General features: G+C 41.9%; 1 protein-coding gene across 4 annotated transcripts in view; it reads right to left on the bottom strand.

Moving 5' to 3' along the window:
- Positions 1 to 27,002, bottom strand: part of LOC133483561 (receptor-type tyrosine-protein phosphatase gamma-like) — a 499,015-nt gene that overhangs the window by 29,035 nt on the left and 442,978 nt on the right. For 3 of the 4 annotated variants that reach the window (XM_061784954.1, XM_061784956.1, XM_061784957.1), the window contains exons 15-20: positions 23,143 to 23,234; positions 8,293 to 8,389; positions 5,667 to 5,749; positions 4,894 to 5,028; positions 2,045 to 2,179; positions 733 to 908 (exon numbers count right to left, since the gene is read on the bottom strand). In XM_061784954.1, coding sequence (XP_061640938.1) covers positions 733 to 908; positions 2,045 to 2,179; positions 4,894 to 5,028; positions 5,667 to 5,749; positions 8,293 to 8,389; positions 23,143 to 23,234 — 718 coding nt within the window. The remainder of the gene's footprint in view (positions 1 to 732; positions 909 to 2,044; positions 2,180 to 4,893; positions 5,029 to 5,666; positions 5,750 to 8,292; positions 8,390 to 23,142; positions 23,235 to 27,002) is intronic. The other variant, XM_061784955.1, reaches the window with a different exon arrangement.

Here is a 27,002-nt window from a genome sequence, read left to right as displayed (position 1 = left end):
ACTCTTTGAGTCAAATATGAGCTTTTAGTTGTAACTTTCAGAACAAAACAGCATACTTATGCAGTGTTATAGTATTAACAAATAAATGATGTTTTCTCACTCGGGGGCTCATAATTTCAAAAGAATGCAGATCATGTTAAGTTTGTATTAACATCATCAAGCAGTAACTTAAACACTGTGAATGGGGGCGAGAGCTCTTATTAAAATACCATGAATTACACTTGTGAAACATGGAATTAGAGGGGAAAAAAGTCCTGTTAGCCTTTGCAGTTTAGGTAGATAAAGGTCTTAAGTAAAAGAATCTCATTTCTATATATGTCATATAATCTTTTTAAAACGATATTTTATCTTCACGGACCCCTTGCAATTACACCACGGACCACTTGGGGTCCACCGACCCCTGGTTGAGAAACACTGCTGAAAACAATATTTGCACATATTGTCAACCATTTACAACTGTAAATAATATTGCACATGCTAAACTTCGCCCTCATCTTATGCTTAGAGTAAAATTAATTATTTCATGAATTGATTGTATTTTAGATTTTTTTTTGTCTTATTTTCAACTCTGTGTGAAGGGAAATTGCTTGGTGGAGCCACTGCGATTTTTTTTGTGCATATGAGAATAATTCTCTTGAATATTAAAATTTAGAGCGAAAACATTTTATAGCAAATAATAAAGGTAATAATGAAAAGTATGTTAGAGCAAACAAAATGTACATCAGCTGTTACCTGCAGTGGACAACCATCGGCCCCATATCAGGTGTTTGGGCAGCAGAGGACCGGCGAACAAATGTGAGGACAGGCAAGGTGTATTCAGGAACACCCATGTCGGGCCACTGCGTATAATGATACTGGAGCACGTTCCGCTCAGTCTGAGCCCGTGTCTTTGGGTGCCCCTTTCCACCCTGGATGGTGGAAAATAAGAGAAGAGAGAATGATTTTGTTGGAGACAAAGGAGGGAGCATTCTTGTCATTTAAAGTGCAATCAAACTTTTTTTTGTTTTGTTTCCAAATACATTAAATATGTTTGAAGATAAATGCTGAAAACATGTGCAAAGACTGGGAACAATATAGTACTGAATTGTTGAGATATGACTTAAAACGTTTTCACCTTCTAAATTTTCCTGATTATGTAGGCAGAGCTAAAAACTAGCCCTGTGACATCACGGGGCTGTGGTGCATAACCCCCTATTCTGCATATCACCAAGCGTTCTATATTCTATGCAGCGGCCATTTGGCGGAATTGCACTTCCTTGTTCATAAATAACTTCACGCAGTTCTACCAGTAAAGCATGCTATTGGCCATGAAACTATGCCCACAACTTTAAAAAAAAGCTTCCCTTAAGTGTAATGCGTTGTGTGTTATGTGGGCAATGTGTCTTGCCATTTGGCACCCACGCACGTTGTGTTGTGAGGCAGCGGCGAAACGGACAAGATCCGCCGCCGCGCGGTCCATTGCCAGCGGTTGGAGGAGCCGCTGGAGCTCCAGCACAACAGTGTTAGTGCCGTTAGCCACTAGCCGGGGAGAGGAGGAGGAGGGGAAAATTCATCCGGGGGACCGAAGTGCGTCACGTCGCTTTGGCCGCTTATGGAGCACCAATAGGCGGCCACAAAATCCCGTTTTCCATGGAATTTCAAAGGAGGGAAAATTGTCCTGGGGGCGCGGTTTCTGATCATGATGGTCTCAGATGTCGTTGGAAAGGAGCCGTGAGAGAAGAAAGGTAGTATGTGGATGTGATTGATAGGAGAGGCCCACAGTGTCTGCAAGCTGAAAGAATGTCTCAAATCTGTTTTGATGCCTGATTTCACATACATGGCAATTTTTTAATTAATTCATTCATTGTCAGGCTTGTTAACAAGACTCTTCTCTGTGATCTGTCAAACTTACAAGACACTTTTTGTGTTTGGTTGCACTTTAATACAATACATATGTTTTCTTACTCACCCAAAAAAAATATTTTAAACTACATAGGAGTGGAGTAAAAATTAAAAATTAAGGGACACCATTTTGGTCAAGGTAGTAAAAAGAAAGGATTCTTACCTTTTTCACTTTAGTGTTATGCAGTGTAAAATGTCGAACAGTGTAGCAAGCATGAACTCTGGTGCTTTTTAGTGTAACAACTAAGCTGCCATATTCTTCACTATTCTCTGTTGGCCAGTACTGGTCACATTTTCTCTGCAATGACAATACACACACACACACACACTAATAATTAAAAAGGGACTAATAAAGCTATCACTTCCTTTCCCAGATATGACTGCTTATGATAGAACAGACAATGGATGAAGTGTAATACAGCGAACCCCCACATATGCACCGTTCGCTAGTTGCGAATTTTTATATTTATTTATATTTATCTATTTATTTGTATTTTTGTGCTTAGGTCAAAGAAAACTTTGGCGCCATCTTGTGGAAACTTGGTGTTTTGCTGTTAAGTTGAATTTATTGATGGTGTTTTTTTTATCTGCGCTTGATATGTCCTCTTTTGTTGGCAGTCACTGAATGCACCTCGTGCACAAAGTGAAACTGAAAGGTTTTTATTGTTGTTGTTTTGTTTTGTTTTTTTGTCTTTTTTTTACCTGTCCTATTCAGCTGCATGGCCATGCAGGATGGTGGATATTTATGCCTTTTGTGCTGGAACAGTTTTGTGTGTTGCTGTTCAACAGGGGAGTTTGAAATACTCCCCTGTATTATTATTCTGATGCAGAAAAGGGGTTTAGGGGCAGACAGAGGGACAGAACGGACAAGAGGAATAGGGGGGGGGGGGGGGTGGAACTACAGCAGAACAATAGTTAGACAGTCTAGATATTTGACCAGATGTCAGTGGATGGGGGGGGGGGGGGGGGGGGCACACCTGGTGAGGACATGCAACAACTAACCAATAGAATAAGATGAGAAAGGACAGAAAAGGGCAGGACAGGATGTGGGAAATGAGCAAGGCAGTACGACTGATGATTGGCTTGGTGGGATGCTTTTATAGTGTCTAAACACCTGTAAGAACCTGTGAGTTAATGTCTCACTATAAACTGTGTTATTGTTAGTTGTCCCAGCATAAGCAATTAAAGCTTATAGCGTGTCTATGGAACCTATGAGTGAATGAACACCATATCATATGCATGTTAGTCAAATGGTGTACGGAGTTGCTAAGCCGGCACAATGAGGAAGGGTGGTCCTTGAGGAAGGTTGGGTCCGGCCCCCTCCAACCGCGAGGGGGGGGGGGTGGGGGGCAAGACAGCGAGCCCATCCCGCAGGGGACCCAGCCAGGGGCACGCCACCCACTCTCTAGGGCCCAGGGTAGTCCTCCAGCCCAACCGAAGCGCCCCGACCAGTCCCAAAGGGAGGCGCAGGGGTACCAGACTACCACCCCCCCCCATGACTAACACCCCCCACCCACCACTCACCGAGTGCACCCCACCGCCGCCGCCACCCCTACCAGTCCCACAAAGCATGGGGGCAAGCAATGATTGGCAAGGGCGCCAGGAGAGGGGAGAGAAAAGCGGGGAACCAAGTGGGGGAGGGGAGACCTCGCGGCCCGACAATGGAAGGGGGATGGAGGCCCCAGGAGTCAAGCCAAGAGAAATGTGAAGACCCACCAGCCACCTTATTACTATGGTTACTAGTTCCCCGACTGGCAACCATTATCCCTGTACCGTGATTGTGTGTGGTGGGGTGTCTTGAAAGGTTGTTTTTGATTTTCGACTGAGGCAGCCACTAAAAGCCCATGTAGTCTACATTGTCGTTACAATTTGCCTTTATTCTCAGACATTACTGTGTGTAAATGCCAAAAGGTGAGTTAATAACCATTTGTATAAAGTGCTAGAGCAGTATTTTGTTTTCCCTTTTATGGTGTCACATCAGTTTGTCCTAGCATGTTATTTACGCTACTATGCTAGCTAATAATTTTGATGGCCCTAATTTGAACGTCGTTTGTTTGTGAAGGTATGTTACTAAATCCAGAAAATCAGCCGATATTTTCTTTGCATTTCGCTGTGCCGGATTTGCGGCACTCAGATTTAGCAGAGGTCTACCAAAATTGCATTTCCTCATTGTTTCACGCAAACTAATTATTGTTCTTTTCAGATTACATTAGGAAAACCCTTTACCACCTAGTTTTGGAAATTTTTAATTCAGATGAAATTTTCTGTGGTTTTGACAAAGATCAAAATGTTTCTCAATTTTGGCATAAAAAATCACCATGTTCATAGGATTCAGACATGATACAAAACAATATAGATGTGACTCACTATTATATTATACTTGTTTTCTGTCAAGTTTGAAGTAAATCCGCTGATGTGTTTTGTCTCAGTTTGACCCAGAAAATGAGATGGCTCGAGCAAACGCGGCCAATGAAAAATCCGAAAATAGCCGGTTTAAACGTCACATCAAATACGACTAACGTAGTTTTTTTTTTTTTTTTTACGAAATAGTTAAGGTTTCAGTTACAAATTTCCGAATGATTTACATTGATTTCTGGACAAGTAAATTTAGGCAAATGTGACAAGAAAAGTTGGCATAAAATACAGGCATACAGGTGTTTTGAAAATTTTAGTGACATACCTAGTTTGTGTTGAATAATTAAACAACTGAAAACAGTTCTTTATGTACCGTGGGTTCATGATGGTGTACATGCTAGATGCTTTATGATCCTCTCTGTTTTATGTGCTTCGCCACTATCTGGTGGCATTTATATGCAATTACAAACTCCCATAGAGTATTTTCACGATTTGTGCAGGGCTCCATCAATATCCCTGGCAAATAGCGGGGTTCACTGTACTGACAGTGAACTGCATAACTATGTGTAATCAAAGAGGAGTTTATTATTTTGAAAAAATGTGGTAAAAATGCAGCCTGTGTGCGTGTCTGTGCGTGCATATGTTTGTGTCACATACTCGTCCTTTTTCAACTAGGTTAGTGATCATGACAATGAGGCCTGTATTCTGCTCCCACACCATCCGCCAAAAATCCTCAAAGGTAGACTTGAGTGGACCCTGGGCTGCAATGTAAGCCTTGGGCTTATTGTAACCCTGTGAGAGACATGACTTACTTAGGCTTTACGTGGACAATCCAGACAAAGTTAAACATTATACATGCTGTCATTTAAAATTACTGAGAAATATACAAATAGCTAAAGAAAACATGCTTGTATAACCAAGGACAGCTAAGTGTGCCATATTTTCACTTGGCATTATTTGTCACAGTTGCAAAAGCATTTCAAATCAGTCATATTGCTGGCACATTTCCTGAGTACAGAACCTTCAGGCCACCCCAAAGATTTACATTTGACCTCAAGTACCATTAAAAAAACTGTCATTTACTTTTACAGCTGATTGGTGCTCATCCCTTGTGTCTTTAGGTCGTTCTGAAAGGTCAAATTCCTCTTCACGATAAACTTCCTAGAAGACACCTGATGGCTCATTCCCGACCCCCACCCATATCACTGCGCTAGTTGAGGGAATCTCACCTGGGCCCCTTAGATCACAGTCTGCATTATAAACACAAGGTACAGTCTCCTTTACATGTATGTTTACTTTAAATATGTAAAAGTACTGAAATTGTTTAACCCTCTCATTTAACAAGACAAAATGTAGCATTTTAAAGACATGTGTTTGTTAACCTTTTATATCAATTGCACAGATTGCAGAGATTGTGTGGAAACACTCACATCTACATAGTTGGCATTGATGTAGTCCGTGTGTTTGGAGTCCTTTCCCTCTAACATGATTAACTTCACTCTGCTGTGGTCATCTGAGCATAAAACATACTGTAGTGAGTTATGTTTGCATTTTGAGAGTAAAACCTGCACATTATCACATTGTAGTTCAAATTCCTCCCAGTCACTTCATCCAGCTCTTCCGGGGTGATGCCAAGGCGCTCCCAGATTAACAGGGAGACCGTCTCTCCAGCGTGTCCTGGGTCATCCCTGGGGTCTCCACCCGGTGGGACATGCCTGGAATACCTCACCAGGGTGGCGTCCAGGAGGCATCCTAATCAGATACCGGACCCACCTCATCTGGCTCCTCTCAATGTGGAGGAGCAGTGGCTCTACTCTGAGCCCCTCCTGATTGACCGAGCTTCTCACCCTATCTCTCAGGGAGAGCCTGGACACCCTGCGGAAGAAACTTATTTTGGCCGCTTGTATCCGGGATCTCGTTCTTTCAGACACGACCCACAGTTCGTGACCATAGGTGAGGGGAGGAATGTAGATCAACCGTTAAACTGGGAGCTTCGCCTCTCGGTTTAGCTCCTTCTTGACCACAACGGACCGATACAAAGTTTGCATCACTGCAGATGCTGCACTGATCCGCCTGTCGATCTCCCGTTCCATATTTCCCCAAGACCCTAAAATACTTGAACTCCTCCTCTTGGAGCAGGATCTCATCCCAGACCTGGAGAGGGCACTCCACCCTTTTCCGACTGAGGACTACGGTCTCAGATTTGAAGGTGTTAATTTTCATCCCAACCGCTTCACACTCGACTGCGAACCACTCCAGTGAGAGTTGGAGATAACGGCTTTATAAAGCCAACAGAACCACATCATCTGCAAAAAGCAGAGATGCAATACTGAGGCCACCAAACCGGAACCTCTCTACGCCTCAGCTGCGCCTCGAAATTCTGTCCATAAAAGTTCTGAACAGAATCGATGACAAAGGGCAGCCTTGGTAGAGTCCAACCCTCACTGAAAATGAATCCGACTTACTGCTGGCAATGCAGACCAAACTCTGACACTGGTCATACAGCGACCGAAAAACCCATATCAGGGGGTTCGGTACCACATACTCCCGAAGCACCCCACACAGGACTCACAATCGCTCTGGCGTTTTGTGTCGACATGGTCGCCAAGTCTACAGAACACATGTAGATTGGTTGGGCGAACTCCCATGCACCCTCGACGACCCTGCCATGGGTGTAAAGCTGGTCCACTGTTCCAGGACCAGGATGAAAACCACACTGCTCCTCCTGAATCTGAGATTCGACTTCCCGACAGACCCTCCTTTCCAGCACCCCTGAATATACCTTACTAGGGAGGCAGAGGAGTGTGATCCCCCTGTAGTTGGAACACACCCTCCGGTCCCCCGTCTTAAAAAGGGGGACCACCACCCCAGTCTGCCAATCCAGAGGCACTGTCCCCGATGTCAACGCGATGTTGCAGAGGCATGTCAACCAGGACAGCCCCACAACATCCAGAGCCTTTAGGAACTCCAGGCGAATTTCATCCACCTTCCGCTTTTTAACCATTTCGGTGACCTCAACCCTAGAGATAGGAGAGCCCGCCTCAGATATCCCAGACTCTGCTTCCTCATGGGAAGGCGTGTCGGTGGAATTGAGGAGGTCTTCGAAGTATTCTCCCCACCGACTCACAACATCCAGAGTTGAGGTCAGCAGCGCCCCATCCCCACTGTATACAGTGTTGACTGCTTCCCCCTCCTGAGACGCCGGATGGTGGGCCAGAATTTCCTCGAAGCCGCCCGGAGGTCGTTCTCCATGGCCTCACTGAATTCACTGAGTTTTTGCCTCAGCGACCACCAAAGCTGCATTCTGGTTGGCCAGGCGGTACACAACAGCTGCCTCAGGAGTCCCACAGGTCAAAAAGGCCCGATAGGATTCCTTCTTCAGCTTGACGTCATTCTTCACCGCTGGTGTCCAACAACAGGTTCAGGGGTTGCCGGCACGACCACCTTACGCCCACAGCTCCGGTCGGCCGTCTCAGCAATTGAGGCGCGGAACATGGTTCACTCGGACTCAATGTCCCCCGCCTCCCCTGGGAGGTGGGTGAAGTTCTGCCGGAGGTGGGAGTTGAGCCAACTTCTGTAGCCGGGGATCGGATCGCCAAGGTCCCTGCCTTCGTTCACTGCCCAGCTCACACTGCACCCGAGCCCTATGGCCCCTCCCACAAATGCTGAGCCCATGGGAGGGGGGACCCACGTTACCCATTTGGGCTGTGCCCGGCCGGGCCTCATAGGTCCAGGCCCAGCCACCAGGTACTCGCCTTCGAGCCCTACCTCCAGGCCTGGCTACAGAGGGGGCTCCCCGGTGACTCACGTCCAGGCAAGGGAAAAGATCTTCCAATATTTGTATACATCATAAGGGTCTTTTGAGCCGTGCTTTGTCTGGTCCCTCACCTAGGACCTGTTTGCCATGGGTGACTCTGCCAGGGGCATAAATCACACAAACCCCTCTACCATGATAAGGTGATGGTTCAAGAAGGGGCAAATAACAGAACCATGCATTAATTTTTTTAAACTGCTCATTCTTTTGTGTTGCAATAAGACTACATTTTCTTTACTCACAGGCCACTATGTTGATGTATCTATTCTTATGCTTGTTTTGAAGATGGTTGGAGTTTTCCGATGTGATCTTTATTTCTGCAGTACAGCGCTGAACCTCCTAGGAAAGCACCAGCAGACACACAAATATGCACAAAGACAGAAAGAGAGACACACTTTCACGCACTTTTTGTATTGATTGTATATCCCTGCAAAACCTCATAACTGCAATGCTTTCAATTCATAGAGGCTGTTGTCCTGGATGGACCTGTTCGGGTGGATTTCTTCTTGGAGTCTGCCTCCCTTGATCTTTTTCCATATATAATTTGTTTTGATTTCCCGAGGTTAGACACTAATATGATATAACTTTAAATTAAATAATAATACAAAACATTGAATTGTAACAGTTGCATTGAATTTACATAATAAAGCTAACTGTATCCATGATTCACCCAAAAGAGCTGCATGGTAACTATTTTTCCAGATGCAGCATTAAGTTTTATTATTTAAAAATTAAAATTACACAATGTAATGCTGATTTTGGTAGTGACATTCTGCAGGTAAGTGTCTGCCAGGCAAACAAACAACTGCTCACATCTTGCATAAGCATGGTTAACAAGGAACACGGCCACTTGAGTTCGTTCTGACCTTGCAATCTTATTTTCTCTGGAGCTTCACAAGAGACTTTTTTGTTTTTACTTTATTTTTCTTTTCAAAATTAGGATGGAGATGTAGGGACAATCTCACTTCTACCCCTTAGCCCTTCCACTTCGTCTTAGCCCTTGATTTTACGTGCACACAAGAACGAAGGGGTATCCCAATTCCAAGTGGAAGGGCTAAGATGAAGGGGTGTATGGCCCTTGAAACCAAGTGTGGTCAGGGCGCTCACTTAAAAGCGAGGGTTATGGGACTCTGCCCACGCTGACAGGCAAAGAGCTTGCTTACAAGATGGCGGAAGCTATCCAGCTATTGTAGCGTGGCTAGTAATGTCGCTGCTGTAGCGTATATTTGTCAAATTAAAATGTAATTAATTTAGGAGAAAAGAATAAGCGTAATTTTAAATGTAATTGTTAAAATCAAACTAATGTCTCGAAAAGGGCACCATGTCACTTTTCATGTCTACAATTTAGGAAAAATGACGAGAAACGTTTTTATCAGTCTCGTAATCTGAAGGATGCTACACTTTATGAAATTTCGAGTTCTTACTTAAACCCAGAACACACACAATACAACCAAGAGTGGCATTTTATGGTATATTTAATGATATCAACAAGGGATCTAGAGTGAAACATGCAAAAGGGGTCTAACTAAAGAAAGAAAATAACACTAATAATGGTAAAAAGAAGGACAATCGGCATACGAAAAGGGGAATAGAACATCGTGTGTTGGACTAAAGTTGGAAACGTGAGCGTTTACAGCGTTGAGTCAGAGCGAGAGAAAACAAAGTTGGGATTTCATGTTAAGCTAGTAATTTCCCCAATTTATTTAGGCACTGATGTTCATCATAGTAAGGATTGCAGTGTCGACTCACGAACGCAGATCAGCTGGTCTTTGGGGAGTGGTCTTCCTCCGGACCTCAGGCGGAAATGATGCAGGTTTGGTTAAAGGAAAACGATGCACAAAAATAAAAACAAAAAGAAATGGAAAAGGAAAATTGTTGTCCCATTTGGGTGCGCTCATAACTTTCCTGCCGGTTAAACTATGGGTGGGCCGACCTCTGGCCCTCAGATGCGCGCGGGACCAGTGTGGGATGCCGGTAGTGGCTCGCTGAGGCCCCGCTGACCGATCGTGGCTAGGAAAAGCGATCGAAGCCGCATGGCCGGCTTCTTCGATCGAAAATGCCGCCGGATTGGTTGCGGCAGGCATTCGCGCACGTGGTGGCACCTGAGGCGCCCAAGGACAATGGAAACAAAAAGAAGGGGGAGGGGGTTGGCCTAAGCAGGAACCAAGAAGCTGAAGACCAAGAAGAGAGAGAGTCAAGAGCGCAAGAAAAAGAGGGCCAGAGTTTAAATACCCAGAGGGCGTGTCCAATGGGGACGGAGAAACTGGAGGGAGACCACACCCATCAGCTTGAGTCTCGTTCTGACTTTTGAACCAGACAATGGGTTTAGAAATTATATTAATCAAACGCTCCCAACTTTGTATTCTCACGCTTAGAATCATTGTTTAAACTTTGGTCGTGGCAGATCGGTTGCTTATTGTTCAATACAATATTTCGTACTGTTGGATTTCAAATCATGAGGAACAGTTCTCAATCTTGCAGAGGACCTGTAAAACTAGCACAATACTGACACAGACACCAAGGCATACATTTGGAATATTTCTACAGAGTTCGTAAGATATTAAAGCAGACATTTTATCTTCAGTTAACAAACATCAAAGGCGAGTCCACGGGTTCGAGCTTGCAGTTCCTCTCAACGCCAGTGAGTGGCGCCTTATGCATGTTTGAATATTAACCAAATAGTCTTGTCTTCTTGGAATGCAGCCCTATGGGGGGCACAAGTCAGTGTAAACTGTAGGCCGGTCCCAAGCCCGGATAAATGCAGAGGGTTGCGTCAGGAAGGGCATCCGGCTTAAAACTTTGCCAAACAAATATGAGCGTTCATCCAAAGAATTCCATACCGGATCGGTCGTGGCCCGGGTTAACAACGTCCGCCACCGGTGCCGTCAACCTGCAGGGCGCCGTTGGAAATTCAGCTACTGTGGGTCGAAGTCGAAGAAGAAGAAGAGCTGGAAAGCGGGTTCTTCGGCAGAAAGAGAAGAGGAAAGCACACAGCCTAGAACTGAATGTGGGGACTTTGAATGTTGGGACTATGACAGGAAAATCTCGGGAGTTGGTTGACATGATGATTCGGAGAAATGTTGATATATTGTGTGTCCAGGAGACCAGGTGGAAAGGCAGTAAGGCTAGAAGTTTAGGGGCAGGGTTTAAATTATTTTACCATGGTGTAGATGGGAAGAGAAATGGAGTCGGGGTTATTTTAAAAGAAGAGTTGGTTAAGAATGTCTTGGAGGTGAAAAGAGTATTAGATCGAGTGATGAGGCTGAAACTTGAAATTGAGAGTGTTATGTATAATGTGATTAGTGGCTATGCCCCACAGGTAGGATGTTACCTAGAGGTGAAAGAGAAATTCTGGAAGGAGCGAGACGAAGTAGTTCTGAGCATCCCAGACAGAGAGAGAGTCGTAATTGGTGCAGATTGTAATGGACATGTTGGTGAAGGTAATAGGGGTGATGAAGAAGTGATGGGTAAGTACGGCATCCAGGAAAGGAACTTGGAGGGACAGATGGTGGTAGACTTTGCAACTAGGATGCAAATGGCTGTAGTGAACACTTTTTTCCAGAAGAGGCACGAACATAGGGTGACCTACAAGAGCGGAGGTAGAAGCACGCAGGTGGATTACATCTTGTGCAGACGATGTAATCTGAAGGAGGTTACCAACTGTAAGGTAGTGGTAGGGGAGAGTGTGGCTAGACAGCATAGGATGGTGGTGTGTAAGATGACTCTGGTGGTGGGGAGGAAGATTAGGAAGACAAAGGCAGAGAAGAGAACCATGTGGTGGAAGCTGAAACAGGACGAGTGTTGTGCAGCTTTTCAGGAAGAGGTGAGACAGGCTCTCGGTGGACGGGAGGAGCTTCCAGAAGACTGGACCACTGCAGCCAAGGTGATCAGAGACAGGCAGGAGAGTACTTGGTGTATCTTCTGGCAGGAAAGTAGAGAAGGAGACTTGGTGGTGGAACCACACAGTACAGGAAATCATACAAGGAAAAAGGTTAGCTAAGAAGAAGTGGGACACTGACAGGCGAAAGGAATACATTGAGATGCGACACAGGGCAAAGGTAGAGGTGGCAAAGGCCAAACAAGAGGCATATGATGACATGTATGCCAGGTTGGACACTAAAGAAGGAGAAAAGGGATCTATACAGGCTGGCCAGACAGAGGGATAGAGATGGGAAGGATGTGCAGCATGTTAGGGTGATGAAGGATAGAGATGGAAATATGTTGACTGGTGCCAGCAGTGTGCTAGCTAGATGGAAAGAATACTTCGAGGAGTTGATGAATGAGGAAAATGAGAGAGAAGGGAGAGTAGAAGAGCCAAGTGTGGTGGACCAGGAAGTGGCAATGATTAGTAAGGGGGTAGTTAGAAAGGCATTAAAGAGGATGAAAAATGGAAAGGCAGTTAGTCCTGATGACATTCCTGTGGAGGTATGGAAGCATCTTGGAGAGGTGGCTTTGGAGTTTTTGACCAGCTTGTTCAATAGAATTCTAGTGCGTGAGAAGATGCCTGAGGAATGGAGGAAAAGTGTACTGGTGACCATTTTTAAGAACAAAGGTGATGTGCAGAGCTGTGGGAACTATAGAGGAATAAAGTTAATGAGCCACACAATGAAGTTATGGGAAAGAGTAGTGGAGGCTAGACTCAGGACAGAAGTGAGTATTTGCGAGCAACAGTATGGTTTCATGCCTAGAAAGACTACCACAGATGCATTATTTGCCTTGAGGATGTTGATGGAAAAGTACAGAGAAGGTCAGAAGGAGCTACAGTGTGTCTTTGTAGATCTAGAGAAATCCTATGACAGAGTACTGTGAGAGGATCTGTGGTACTGCATGCGGAAGTCTGGCGTGGCAGAGAAGTATGTTAGAATAATACAGGACATGTACGAGGGCAGGAGAACAGCGGTGAGGTGTGCTGTAGGTGTGACAGACGAATTTAAGGTGGAGGTGGGACTGCATCAGGGATCAGCCCTGAGCCCCTTCCTTTTTGCAGTGGTGATGGATAGGCTGACAGATGAGGTTAGACTGGAATCCCCGTGGACCATGATGTTTGCAGATGACATTGTGATCTGCAGTGAAAGCAGGGAGCAGCTGGAGGAACAGTTAGAAAGATGGAGGCATGCACTGGAAAGAAGAGGAATGAAGATTAGCCGAAGTAAGACAGAATATATGTGCATGAATGAGAGGGGTGGTGGGGGAAGAGTGAGGCTACAGGGAGAAGAGATAGCAAGGGTGGAGGACTTTAAATACTTGGGGTCAACCGTCCAGAGCAATGGGGAGTGTGGTCAGGAAGTGAAGAAACGGGTCCAAGCAGGTTGGAACGGGTGGAGGAAGGTGTCAGGTGTGTTATGTGAGAGAAGAGTCTCTGCTAGGATGAAGGGCAAAGTTTATAAAACAGTGGTGAGGCCAGCCATGATGTACGGATTAGAGACAGTGGCACTGAAGAGACCACAGGAAGCAGAGCTGGAGGTGGCGGAAATGAAGATGTTGAGGTTCGCTCTCAAGTGACCAGGTTAGATAAAATTAGAAATAAGCTCATCAGAGGGACAGCCAATGTTCGATGTTTTGGAGACAAAGTTAGAGAGAGCAGACTTAGATCGTTTGGACACGTCCAGAGGAGAAATAATGAGTATATTGGTTGAAGGATGATGAAGATGGAGCTGCCAGGCAAGAGAGCTAGAAGAAGACCAAAGAGAGGGTTGATGGATGTCGTGAGGGAAGACATGATGATGTTCGAGAGGAGGATGCAGGAGATAGGCTTACATGGAAAAGGATGATGCGCTGTGGCGACCCCTAACGGGACAAGCCGAAAGGAAAAGAAGAAGAAGTCTTGTCTTCTTGGAGGGATGGTCCCTCAACCCTTTGGTTGTCTTTTGAAGGAGTCTTTTGAAGCGAGGAATCAAGATTTGACGGGAAGTTGCTAATTAGGTTAAGGTCTACTTGACGTACACCAGGCATTCTCCTAGTGGCCGTCTCACAGCAGGGCAGCGTGGAGGAATGGGGTTATCAAGTGGTTGGGAGTCCCTGTGGCACCTCCAATTGTGGGAGCATATCCGCTACTTTGTTGAGTATACTGTGATGTTCGATTTTCATCTACTGTAGTTAAGCTGTAGCCTATAACCACTCATGTAATGCAACAGTTCATCGTAGTGAAGCGGTGAGCTTTGTGTTTAAATATCCTCGTCCAACATTGGGTTTACTAAACACACGAGGTCTGGTCGTTGTAACTGGATGCCTTTTCCTCGACAACAATGCGATTAGACAATCGTCTTCTACAACAGCACACACAGGATGACAAGACCAGTGCCAAATTTATAACCATCACAAAATGCAGTTATGAAGCTCCTTTTAGAGGAATATGAACAAAAACATGAGATTGAAGATTTACAGCTTTCCAGCTAAAATGTAGATACTGTATTTAAATGTGTTGTCTATGTTCTTAACGTTATACTCAATTATTTCTATTTCATACATATGTACACCTGTTTGATACATTTCCTATATATATATGTTAAATATATTCTAGAAGTTATCATTTATTTGCTTAGCTTGCATTAGTATTATGGACGATTTTAGATGTCTCGCCTTCGAAAAGATGACTCAGCATCATCCGATGGAAGGGCGCCTGGACCAAGGACGTGATCGGATGTGGTCGGGTCGGGACAAGTGTTGGTCCAATATTTTGTGTTGTGTCTTATTGCTTAGAATACTATGTCTGGGAAAAACCCTCTTATTATCAAATATTATGTGTTGTGTCTTATTGTTTAGAATACTATGTCTGGGAAAAACCCTCTTATTATCAAATATTATGTGTTGTGTCTTATTGTTTAGAATACTATGTCTGGGAAAAACCCTCTTATTATCAAATATTTTGTGTTGTGTCTTATTGCTTAGAACATTATGATTTGTAAATCCCTCCTATTTTCAAATAAATGCAGGAGCGACGGGAGAGATTGTTTAGAGCGTGTTGAGAGGCTGTGATCTGAACAATCTCCCATACGCCCTCCTCATGAGAAAAAGAAACCAGCGTCTTCATTCCTTTTGTGTCTATTTTTTATAATGTTGGGTAAGATAAATCCAACATTAAATTGGTCCTTCGAGCCGGATGTCAACGCACCCGAGGATTCCAGTTGTGGAGCCGACTTCCAGTTAAGAGACCGTGGCCACGGCAAGTAAGACCCTTTACGGGACTGGTCTTCGTTCTCCTCAACTGGGATCTGAAGGTTGACGACAATCCACAGGATTGAAGACGACTGGTGAGTTAAATTTTAAATTTTTTTTAGGAAAAAGGACGCCGGAGTCCAGAAATTCCGCGAGGACGGCGGAGTCCTGTACGTACTTAAATTCCGTGTTTAATAAACCCTGTGAATACTAGTCAATGGCGGGTAAAATAAAGAAACTAGGAAAGTTTCGTGGCGTCGTAGTTAAATTCCGTATAGGACGGCGGAGTCCTCTAATGAGCTGTTGACAAACGTAGTTAAATTCCGTATGGGACGGCGGAGTCCTCTGACGAGCCAGTGTGAATGAAAACTGTTTGAATGAGAGTGTAAATGGGAAATGGGAAACCACTAGGTTTTTCATTCCATACCAAAACAGTGGGAAAGTAAACGGTGGACTTTTGTGGATGCAAAGGCAAGAATTCTCCACTCGAAAGAGTTGAAGTGAGAATTACGCCAGAAAGTAAATTTGAATCACCGTCCTACTGAAAAAAAAAAAAAAAAAAAAAAAAAAAACAGTGTTCTAGACTACCCTAGGTAGTATTACACTGAACCAAATTCTTTCAAATGGGGAAAGGAAGTAGTAAAATAAAAAACAGGAATACACTGCAGTGTAACGGTTGGAGGTTCATTAAATTAAATTTAAAAGAAAAAAAGAAACAGGATCCTGATAAAATTTAATATTTAGAGACAGGGATAACCGAACACGGCTTTAATGGTTGGTTAAATACACAAAAAATAGCCGCGTTGCAGGAATCAAATTATATAAAAAATAAAAGACAAACCACCGTTAAACACCGGTTGTCTGCAGCCTTGCAGCTTATCACAAAAATAGAAGATAAAAAAGAATGTGATGAGCTGCAGTAATACAGAGAGCAGCATTCACATTTGAGAAAAAAAAAAAAAATATATATATATATACATTTACTAGATTACCGCAAGGTTACTGTGAAAGTCCAACTATTTATTCACAAGTTAATTCACAACACGCATGTCTTCTGGCATCTACAGATGAAGACACATGCAAAGATTCATTGACCTTACTGCATCATCTAACAGAAGAGGGACATAAAGTTAACAAAAATAAATTGCAATGATGTAAAAGACAAGTTAAATATCTAGGCCATAATTTAAGTATAGGAGGAAAGACTATATTAGAAGACAGGAGAGCTATAGTCTTAAAAAATCCTAAACCACAGACGAAGAAACATATAATCATTTTTAGGTCTGACAAATTATTGTAGAGCATGGATTCCAAACTATGCAGAAATTGTTGCACCATTGTCAAAATGAATGTATGAAAACAACCTTAAAATTACATCACCTGTTTAATGGAGTACAGAGGCAGAAAAGGCCTTCTGTGACATTAAACAACATTTGGTGTCCAGTGCTGCGCTAGGCCTTCCAAATTTAATGATAAAACATTCATTCAAATGGTAGATTGTAAAAGCTATTGCATGACCTCCGTACTTACACAACAATACGGTGATAAGCTAAGACCAATAGCTTATTTTTCAACTAGAGAGCAGTTCACCCTAAAGGTCCCACATACAGTGTCTGCTCTCCTATTGCAAATCACCTGCAAGACATTTATCTTGCATTGCCATCTTGCTATCACAACCACATTTGACTGTTGAGCGATGCACAACCTTAAATCCAGCCACACTAATACCCTTACTTGATGAAGGCACGCAGCATGATTGACAGGAATTGGCTGAACAAGCTGCTGAATTAGTAGCATTAATCGAGGCATGCAAACTAATGATAAATAAAGATGGTACAATCTATACTGATAGCCAATATGAGTATTCCACAACAAGAATGCAATTATTGGGAAAAACAAAGTGCAAAACTACAAAATGAAATTTACATTAGCACAGGGAAAAAAAAAAAAAAAGGGATGGTGGCACAGATGGATTGACACTTTACAGCCCTAAAAAATAGCAGAAAGAAACACGTGGGTTCATTTAACACACTGTAAAAGAGTCATTTCAGCTGAGTACTCAAACAGGGAAGGTGAGCAAAAGTCTGATAACGGAGCGGGAGCAGATGTGTCGATTCTGAAAACGCTTGCTGGTCAGTGAAGAAAAAAGACACCAACCCTTTTAGTGAGAACTCAGCAGAAAGGCACACCCACGTTGGTTATGAGATTCGATAAGTTGTTACGTAGCAACTTTGGCTACTATGATGTTGGTTTTGTTTTTGTGGTACATGGGACGTCCCACCCTCAATGATAAAACCCATTTTTTAGATAGAAAATCACCTACCAACTGGACCAATATGACGAACCCAATAATAATAATAAAAAACATTTTTTTGAATCATTAACTCGTATCAAAAGGAGTACAGCTGATGATCAAAATTGTGGGCATGGCCTCCAAATGCGGCAAAACGGTTTAATATTTTGTGCCCCCAAAATCAAGCTGCTTTAATCATAATTCCATATGCGGCTCTCACCAATGATGCTCAAGAGAATGGGCAGAATTGGGGATTTAGATATGACTGGTATGCAACTATAGGTTTTGAATGGAAACACCTTATTGGTGAAACAGGTTATGATTGGTCCAGTTGGTCAAAAAGAACAGCAAAAGAACAAAGAAAGAAGTTTAACATAAGCAAAACGGCCCATAGTTTAATATTGAAATACAAGTCACCCAATGTGTTTGATAGTGAGCTTGTGGGCCTATTCTGGTGGAAAAGATCCCCACTTCCAAGTAGTATTGTGTTATAGGAACCGTGTTAAACCAAAAATGCCATTGAAAACTTCAAAGAAAGGTGGACAAATTTGAATGGTTAACAACATAACTACTGATGATTGGTTCCTTGTTGTCACAGGAGTTTCAGGACAAAATAACAATTGGTTACTATTGATGGAACAAGCAGCAAATGTAGCGAGAAAAGATTGTGTTGTTTGCATGGGTCCCAGGCCTTTGTTGCGCATAGTTCCGGCATAATTATCACAAGATTGTATTATTCCATTTGCACACTGATTGAGGAGCATCTGCAACATTTGCACAACCATTGTCCCAGATTATCGCACTACTCGTCACTTTAAACCGCATACACTCCTTGAAGTCTCAGCGCCCTTTGCACAATGATCTTTGCACCGGACTATTGCGATATTAGTCATTCAAACTGCTGCTAGAGGACTGCATCTTTTTGCACAATTGTTTTTTGTCAATGTCTTTATGTCTCCAAAGTGTTCTGTAAATTGACTGTCTGTTGTACTAGAGCGGCTCCAACTACCGGAGACAAATTCCTTGTGTGTTTTGGACATACTTGACAAAAAAGAGATTTATCCTGGCAGAGGCAAAATTATCCAACATAAAACATACATCGACGCCATAGGTGTTCCTCGTGGGGTTCCTAATCAATACAAATTAGCTGACCAAGTTGCAGGAGGATTTGAATACTTCATATGCTGTTGGTGTACGATTAATAAAAATGTTGATGGGATAAACTATATCCACTTCAATGTACAGAGATTAGGAAATTGGACTCAGAGTGGGTTGGAAGCTGTGCACGAGCAGCTCAAGGACGTTCCAAAGACCGCATAGCTGTCGACATGCTCCTCGCAAGAGAGGGAGGTGTTTGCGGTATGTTTGGAGAACAAACAATACTGCTTCAGATGGCAGCTTGACCAGAGCCATCGATGGTCTACGGACCCTCAATCAACACTCCTTGTGAAACAGCTGAATGGACGTTTTTGGTAAATATAAAACCCTAATTTCACCAATATTGATATCAATTGCTGTTTTTGCAGCCATTCTGACATTGTGTGGATGTTGTTGTATCCCATGCATTCGGGCATTAATCAGTAAATTAATCACCACAGCCATAACCCACATGGAACCGTATGGAGCAGATTTATCCTTTATTGGAGGTTGATAATAATGACGATGATGATGATGATGTTGTTTTACCTGATTTGTTTCCTGATCCAGGTGATTACGATGTTTAAACTACAACATTCATGTATGACAAGTTTACTCTGAGTGTAAATGTATTTGTTTCATAAAAATGATTCTACAATTAAAAATCGAAATGAAGTGACTGTAAGATGATATGAGAATTTGTGCAAATACATGATAAACAGGAGGGAAATGTTAAATATATTCTAGAAGTTATCATTTATTTGCTTAGCTTGCATTAGTATTATGGACGATTTTAGATGTCTCGCCTTCGAAAAGATGACTCAGCATCATCCGATGAAAGGGCGCCTGGACCAAGGACGTGATCGGATGTGGTCGGGTCGGGACAAGTGTTGGTCCAATATTTTGTGTTGTGTCTTATTGCTTAGAATACTATGTCTGGGAAAAACCCTCTTATTATCAAATATTATGTGTTGTGTCTTATTGTTTAGAATACTATGTCTGGGAAAAACCCTCTTATTATCAAATATTATGTGTTGTGTCTTATTGTTTAGAATACTATGTCTGGGAAAAACCCTCTTATTATCAAATATTTTGTGTTGTGTCTTATTGCTTAGAACATTATGATTTGTAAATCCCTCCTATTTTCAAATAAATGCAGGAGCGACGGGAGAGATTGTTTAGAGCGTGTTGAGAGGCTGTGATCTGAACAATCTCCCATACGCCCTCCTCATGAGAAAAAGAAACCAGCGTCTTCATTCCTTTTGTGTCTATTTTTTATAATGTTGGGTAAGATAAATCCAACAATATATATTTAACATTTTTCAAATAAAAAAAATCTGCAATAACTAAAAGTAAATAATCACACTATTATTATATCATAATATGGAAATATTTGATAATTGATCATTTTTGATAATTGCGTGCTTCTGGTTTACCTCAATGCTCCAAATTATGAGGTTCCTAGCATAACAGCTCCTGTGATAGTGACAAAGGTGGGGGACTGGTTAGCACATCCGCCTCACAGTTCTGAGGACCCGGGTTCAAATCTGGCCTTGCCTGTGTGGAGTTTGCATGTTCTCCCTGTGCCTGCGTGGGTTTTCTCTGGGTACTCTGGTATCATCCCAAAAATCATGCACGGTAGGTTAATTGAACCCTCTAAATTTCCCATAGGTGCGAATGGTTGTTTGTTTATACTGCATGTGCCCTGCGATTGGCTGACTACCCTTTTGGGGTGTAGCCCGCCTCTCGCCTAAAGATAGCTGGTATGGGCTATGGCGTGCCCGCGACCCTCTTGAGGATAAGATGTATTGAAAATGAATGAATGTGTGAGGTATTTTCTTTCGTGTGTGTGTGTTTACAAATGTTTGGTTATGTGTTTTGTGATGGTTGTTGCTGGTGTTATTTATTGGCCAACGTTAGGCCATAAAGTCAGTTCGTTAAAATATGTTCCTTTCATAAAAATTTGTTTCTAGACTGGATAAAGATGAAATATATACTGTATATTAAGGAATTAATTTCGCGGCTGAGGAATCAATAAAGTCCGATCTTATTGTTGCTGATGAAAGCTTCACTGGTGTCTGCCATACAATGTTTATACATGTGAGACCATGTAAATCCATAACTGATATCTGTGCCATCGGTTCTTGGTATTTTCACCTCAGTCGATACCAGATGAAATTACAAACCTATGCACCTGTGTACTCAAAATATCAAGAGTCTCCACACCATTGTCTGTTTTTAAATGTTCTAAATGTATAAAGCATGAGCGTGAGATCCTAGAGGTATTGTTTTGATCACTGCACTATTTTCATTTTGAGCGGTATTACACAAATAAGGCAAAACAATAAAAAATCCATAAAACTTTGTGGCGTAAAGTCGAGTCAATGTCATTTACTGTATGTCGTGCTAATTCACAACAAATGTTATCTCAAGGAACTTTACACAATGAGCAGGTTAAGAACCAAACTCCTCATACAAACTTAACCCCACTTAAGTCGCATGGTACCGACGGAGGCAAAGAAAAACTTCTACAGAAGAAACCTCGCCCAGAACCCACACTCTGTGGAGTGATCGTCTGCCTCCACAGGTAAGGTTGAGATGAAGAGACAGCGTACAGGAACGTAGGGTAGGTAGAGACAGAAAAAAGGATGGAGGGGTGCCATGTGTGAAGAAGTACAGTATAATGAGGATCCTGACTACCGTGCAGGTCAAATCATTTTCAAAGCAGAAAGTAGCCCACTTCTAACAGAAAAAGAAAATAGTGCTCTTCAACTTTTAAAATTTTTGTTTTGAGTATTTGTTTTCTTTTTGCCATTTGACCCATTATGGAAGCATTTAAAACTGAAATCCACCAATTTTTTTTTTTTTTTAGTTAAAAAAAATATTTTCACTTAAGCCACTACTAGAGGAGATGACACAATTCTGATTAAACCTGTCAGCTCCTCTAACATCTTGCTGTATTTTTCAATATATTTTTTAAAAATATATTTAGTAAACACCCAATTCATTTTCCGCGCTGGCCCAGTTGGTGGCGCACCGCAAATGACGTAGCAGGATTAGAAATTAGGCATTTTGTCGAGCAATGAAAAGGAGCGCGGTTGTAAAAAGCGCACAAAAAAAATATTATTTTGCGTTTCTGTATCATAAAACACAGAATAATAATCACAGAATAATACAATATAAAATTGACGCAAATGAACAACACCTACCATTTTTGGAGGAGACGGATACAAGCAGCTGTTTTGGGTGGTCAAGTGTGCTACCCAATACTCCTCTCCTCTTTGCTTATCTGTTTTTATTGCTTTTGTTGATCCTTATCTCATTTCTTTTAACCCAGCAATGTGGTTTACGAGAACTTTTATCCACTTGATTATAAATGAGTCTCGTAAAGGTCTAACGCTGCTGCCTTTCCACCTGTCATGACATGGAGTAGGGTGTTTCTCTCTGTCACAATTTCCTTATCTTCCTGTCGCAGATTCAGCCATTGGATGTGTGGACGTGTGTTTTGACGCTGCACATACAGTATGTTGTACTTTATCACATTTATTAAACCATAAAAGGGTACATTAATACTTGTCGTTGGAAGAAGCGGTTTGCTACAGAATCAGGACGCAGGAGCGATAACTAGTTTAAAAGATGCCTGCTTATTTGAACGGCCGGTGAGAGGCACAAACGTATGTAAGTATACCGCCCACGTACATTTTGGCCGCAGGCTTTGCTTTTTTATGCACAGGTACATTATAAATATAGTTAAGTATTGTCAGTTAGTTAAGTAAAATAGGTTTACTTTATAATGTACATTTACATTATTTGAATGGTTTGGGAGGTGTGGGTGTGGGGGGGACCTGGAAATGTTTGTGTGTGTCTCTACATTAACAAAAGGTACTGTAGAACCGCAGTAGTTAGACAACGTATATGTCCGCTGGATATTGATTGACAATTTCTCTCCGCCTGTTTTATCTACCTTGCGAGTTTCAACAGCTCTATTACACCACAGTGTATATTCACCCATGAGGGGTTGGCGGGAGACATTTTCCCCCCCAACTTTATGCAACACAATTTACAAGAAATATAATAACACTATGGGGATGAAATGATGGAATGCTTTATTCTAATGCTGTAGTCCAGCAGTAGGGGGCACCAAAAATGGTGGATTATAGCTTTAAATCAGGCTTTTTGTTTTATGAGATCTTATGTTGGCAAAGATTCCTTCTGTATTTGTGTGCACAATAAATGTCATTAACTGCCGACAATTGCCTCGTTCTTGTCAGAATCCATTCTCCCGATTGCATAAAATCCCATTCACTTCAATACGGTCAGATAAACGAATGCAAATGTAGCATTTTCTTCCCACAAGGTTTTTCGATGCTCTGCCAATTGGTATTGTTTATGCATTTTGTTGCTTTTTATTTCACTTTATTCACAGTGTGAGTGGACTATGCAGCAGTTTCATCGTGACCGTACTTGACCGTAAAGTTTCGAGCAGAAACAGGAATTTACTACTTACCTCAAAATCCTGTGAGTATCCATGCAAGTTATTCGAGGAGAGTTCTGAGACATGCTTGATGAAGTGCTTCACATGAATGACTTTTGTATCATCTGAAGTAGGAACATGAGAACAGATTTAAGCCACCTTAAGAGTAATAGTAGCACAGCCATGTGCAGATCATGTAACACTTCCAACTGCTGCGACGACATAATTTCTAATTTAACTGCATACTTCATGTTGTGGCGAAAGAATAGTCTTTAGCCATTACCAGTCCTTTATATTATTAGTAGTAATGAACTGTTGGATCTTTCAGAAATGTGTAACCATTTAAATTATTTTCACAAGTGTATTGAACAAAATTCAGAAACTGCATTGACATTTTCAGCCTCTCATTTGTAAAGACATGAGATTCTATCATTCCACAACATTGTTTTTCCAGTTTATAACGGGGAGCAGAGCTGAAGATCAAATTTAGATTTGACATTTTTAGGAATTTGACAGAAAACTGCAGATTTTGTGAGTTACAAAAACACTTTCAAATTTTTAGGAGATTAACACAATTGGCAGATATGTTCCATTATATATTTTTAAAGACTGACAGTTCAGTCTTGACTCAAAAAGCATTGATGAGTTAAAATCAACTTTGAAATAAAGAGACGATCACTGACATTTTGCTACGCTGGTTGTTCCAAAAATAATAAAGCACTAATAAAGGTTGGCATTGCAGTTTTCTCCATCTTCTATTGTTCCTCTGTCACTGTCTTCCTTTCAAACATGAAGCACATACGGTATTTGGAGTCGAAAGCTATAGGTTTTTCAGAACCATTTGGACAAATGCATCAACAGAATTGAACTGACTGTTTTATGAGTTTCAACTGCATGACTGACCATGGTTTGACTTACAATCAACTACATCTCTAAATACAAAACTACACAAATGTTTGTCATTACGTGAGAATAAAGGGGTTTTATAGGTAAAATATGTGAAACCTTTATTATGTATTTGAGGGACAATGTGCTACTATGGAAAACAAAATTGTCCTGCAATTGACTGGGGTTGGGATTCAGTTCTATAGCTTTTGAAATGAGGAGCAACCAATGGAAAAAAAAAAGAAAAGTCAAGGTTGCTACACTGTTCTACCATAGCTATTTGGAGCTTTTGGATGGATCACAAAATGCAGGGCATCTTTTGCTTCCTTGCATACAGTTTCATACTCAATGGCAGACACTGTATATAAAGCTAAACTTGACCTACAGTGAATATAAAAAGTCGACACAGCCGTGTTAAAATGCCAGGTTTTGTGCTTTTGTGATTAAGACCAAGATAACCATTTCATACTTTTTCGTCCATTAATCTGACCTATGACCTGTACAACATAAAAGGAAATCTTTTCTTGAGGGGAAGTAAAAATAAACAAATGACAATATGGTTTTAACTACAAGTGTCCACACTTCACACCTTCTTATAAACTGGGAATGTGGGTATGTACTTCAAGAACGAATCACATTCAAACTCATGTTAAATATGAGTCAGCACACACCTGCCACAATTTAAAGTGCCTCTGATTAACACCCAGTTAACGTTCAGGTGTTCTAGCATGCTATTCCTGACATTATTGTTGACACATCTTATAGCACAACCCATGGTCCGCAGAGTGCTTCTGCAGGATCAGAAGGATCTCATGATTCCAAGGTATCAATCAGAAGGAGGGCATAAAAGAACGCACCAGTGACATTACCACAAACTGGACGTCCCTCAAAAATTGATGAATAGATGAGAAGTCAGGGAGACTGCTCAGAGGCCGACAGCAACACTGCAGGAGCTGCAGGATTATTTGGCAAGTAGTGGCTGTTTAGTACATGTGACAACAATCTCTCGTCTTCTTCATACTGTATGTCGGTGCTATGAGGTAGGTTGGTAAGAATGAAGCCTTATTGAACAAAGAAAAAAATATTGAACTCTTCCAAACGCATAAGACAATAAGAATAAGAATAATACATTTTATTTGTATTGTACTTTACATCCATAGAACTCTGCGTGCTGGAGTGAAACATTTTAAAAAGTAAATTAATAATAAAAAAGGTTATAATTATAAAATGATCTGAAATTATAAGTAGTTAAAAGAGAAACTAAAAACACAGCAAAATGCTTTTTCTATGGGGCCCTCAGATGGTCCAGGAGTGCGTTCCAGAGCCACAGAACTGCAGAGGAGAATGCCCAATCACCCAAAGTGCGGAGCTTGGTTCTGGGGCCTTGGAGGGTGTTTGTTGTTGCAGAACAGAGGGTGCATGAAGGAGTCTGGGGAGATGAGGATTTTCTTTAGGTACTGAGGGGCATGTCTGTGAATCCAGTGGTGGGTGAGGAGGAAGACCTTGTACTCAATTCTATATGGGATAGGGAGGCTGTGCAGGGATGGCGGTGATGTGATCATATTTGCGCACCTTCACAAGAATCCTGGCAGCGCTTTTCTGAAAGTACTACAGTCTCTGAATGGTCTTGGCAGGAATCCCAATGAGAAGTGCATTGTAATAGTCCAGCCTGGAGGAGGCAAAGGTGAGCCTGTCTGCAATTGCCAGGGTGAGAGTTGGACAGAGTTTGCCTATGTTTCTCAGGTGGTTAAAAGATGTCTAACAGAGGTGTTGGACGTGGGTGTGAGTTGAATATCTATTTTAACACCCAAGTTGGTGACAGATGAGGAAAGGAATCCCCCTTTCCTCATTTTGACCAGAGAAGGTGATACTGGTGATGGTGGAGGAACGGCGTTGATAAGGTGTCGCAATTAGGATGGCTTCTGTTTTCGAACTGTTTAGGTGAAGGAAATTGAGGTGCATCCACTCCTCCTGATTGAGTTGTACATTTTATAGGTTGAAATGGTGGAAATTTTTTTTAAATTGCTTATCTAGGTCTCTCTTTTTTTCACCACAAAAACCTGACATTTGAACACGGTTGTGTAGACTTTATATTCACTGTGGATAACTGAGCAATGTTCACTGAGAAGGTAACTGCTCACTCTGTCCCACAGCCACTGTGAGTTTAGTTTTCATCAAATATTAACAATATGATGCACTCTTGTTCTGACGTTTTTTCTCTGTAAACACAGCAGGCTTCTGATTTTTAACAAAAGATGTGGATAAAGAGCTGATGTATTCAGTTCCATTACTTCAATATACAGAAAAGCAGTGTATACCTGAGTCAAACTCTTTTAACGCTCAAGACGGTGGACATTGGTATGCTTATTTAATTTTGTATTCAGCCTAATAATCTTAAACACGGTACACACAAAGACAATCGTGTGTTTTTGTGGTGATTAAGCCCCTTCCCGACCAAGCACGTCAAATGCCAGACAGTCTTATGTCTTATAAGATTATCAGATAAGATTATCTTGAGGTCTGAGGTGTGCTAAGAGTGAATTTGTTCCGATAGTAAGTTGCAAAACAGGTGGGGGCCGACAATCTTAAATAACGAAAATGTTCAATATTTACGAATAAAACTCTTCGTGTGTGGGGAAAGCCGACATCTCCCGGCGTCATGGCGCCGAGAATGGTGACATAGAATGCAATGTAACCAATCAAAGGACTGCCCTGCAAAAAAAAATTACAAATAAAACAAAACAAAAAATTAATAAATATGTTCTACCCAATGTCAGATTTTTGGATAAAAGTGGATTCCCTTCGGAAACATTCGGGTAACATCGGTGCATACCCGTCTGCTCGTCTTCATTTTTATGAGATCACGTGCGATTATGCGAAACTTCGAGATCAGTGGTAGAACATAATATGTGCGTGGTGTCCTGTGTCGAGATTATCAAAGCACACGAGACACGATACAACCAACACGGTTAAATGCCTGATTTTTTTATCTTCATGTGTGGGGTCTC

This window comes from Phyllopteryx taeniolatus, chromosome 9, assembly GCF_024500385.1.
Source record: "Phyllopteryx taeniolatus isolate TA_2022b chromosome 9, UOR_Ptae_1.2, whole genome shotgun sequence".
Taxonomy (NCBI): Eukaryota; Metazoa; Chordata; class Actinopteri; order Syngnathiformes; family Syngnathidae; genus Phyllopteryx; species Phyllopteryx taeniolatus.
The sequence above is the reverse complement of the archived record's forward strand: the minus strand, read 5'-3'. Positions and strand labels throughout refer to the sequence as shown.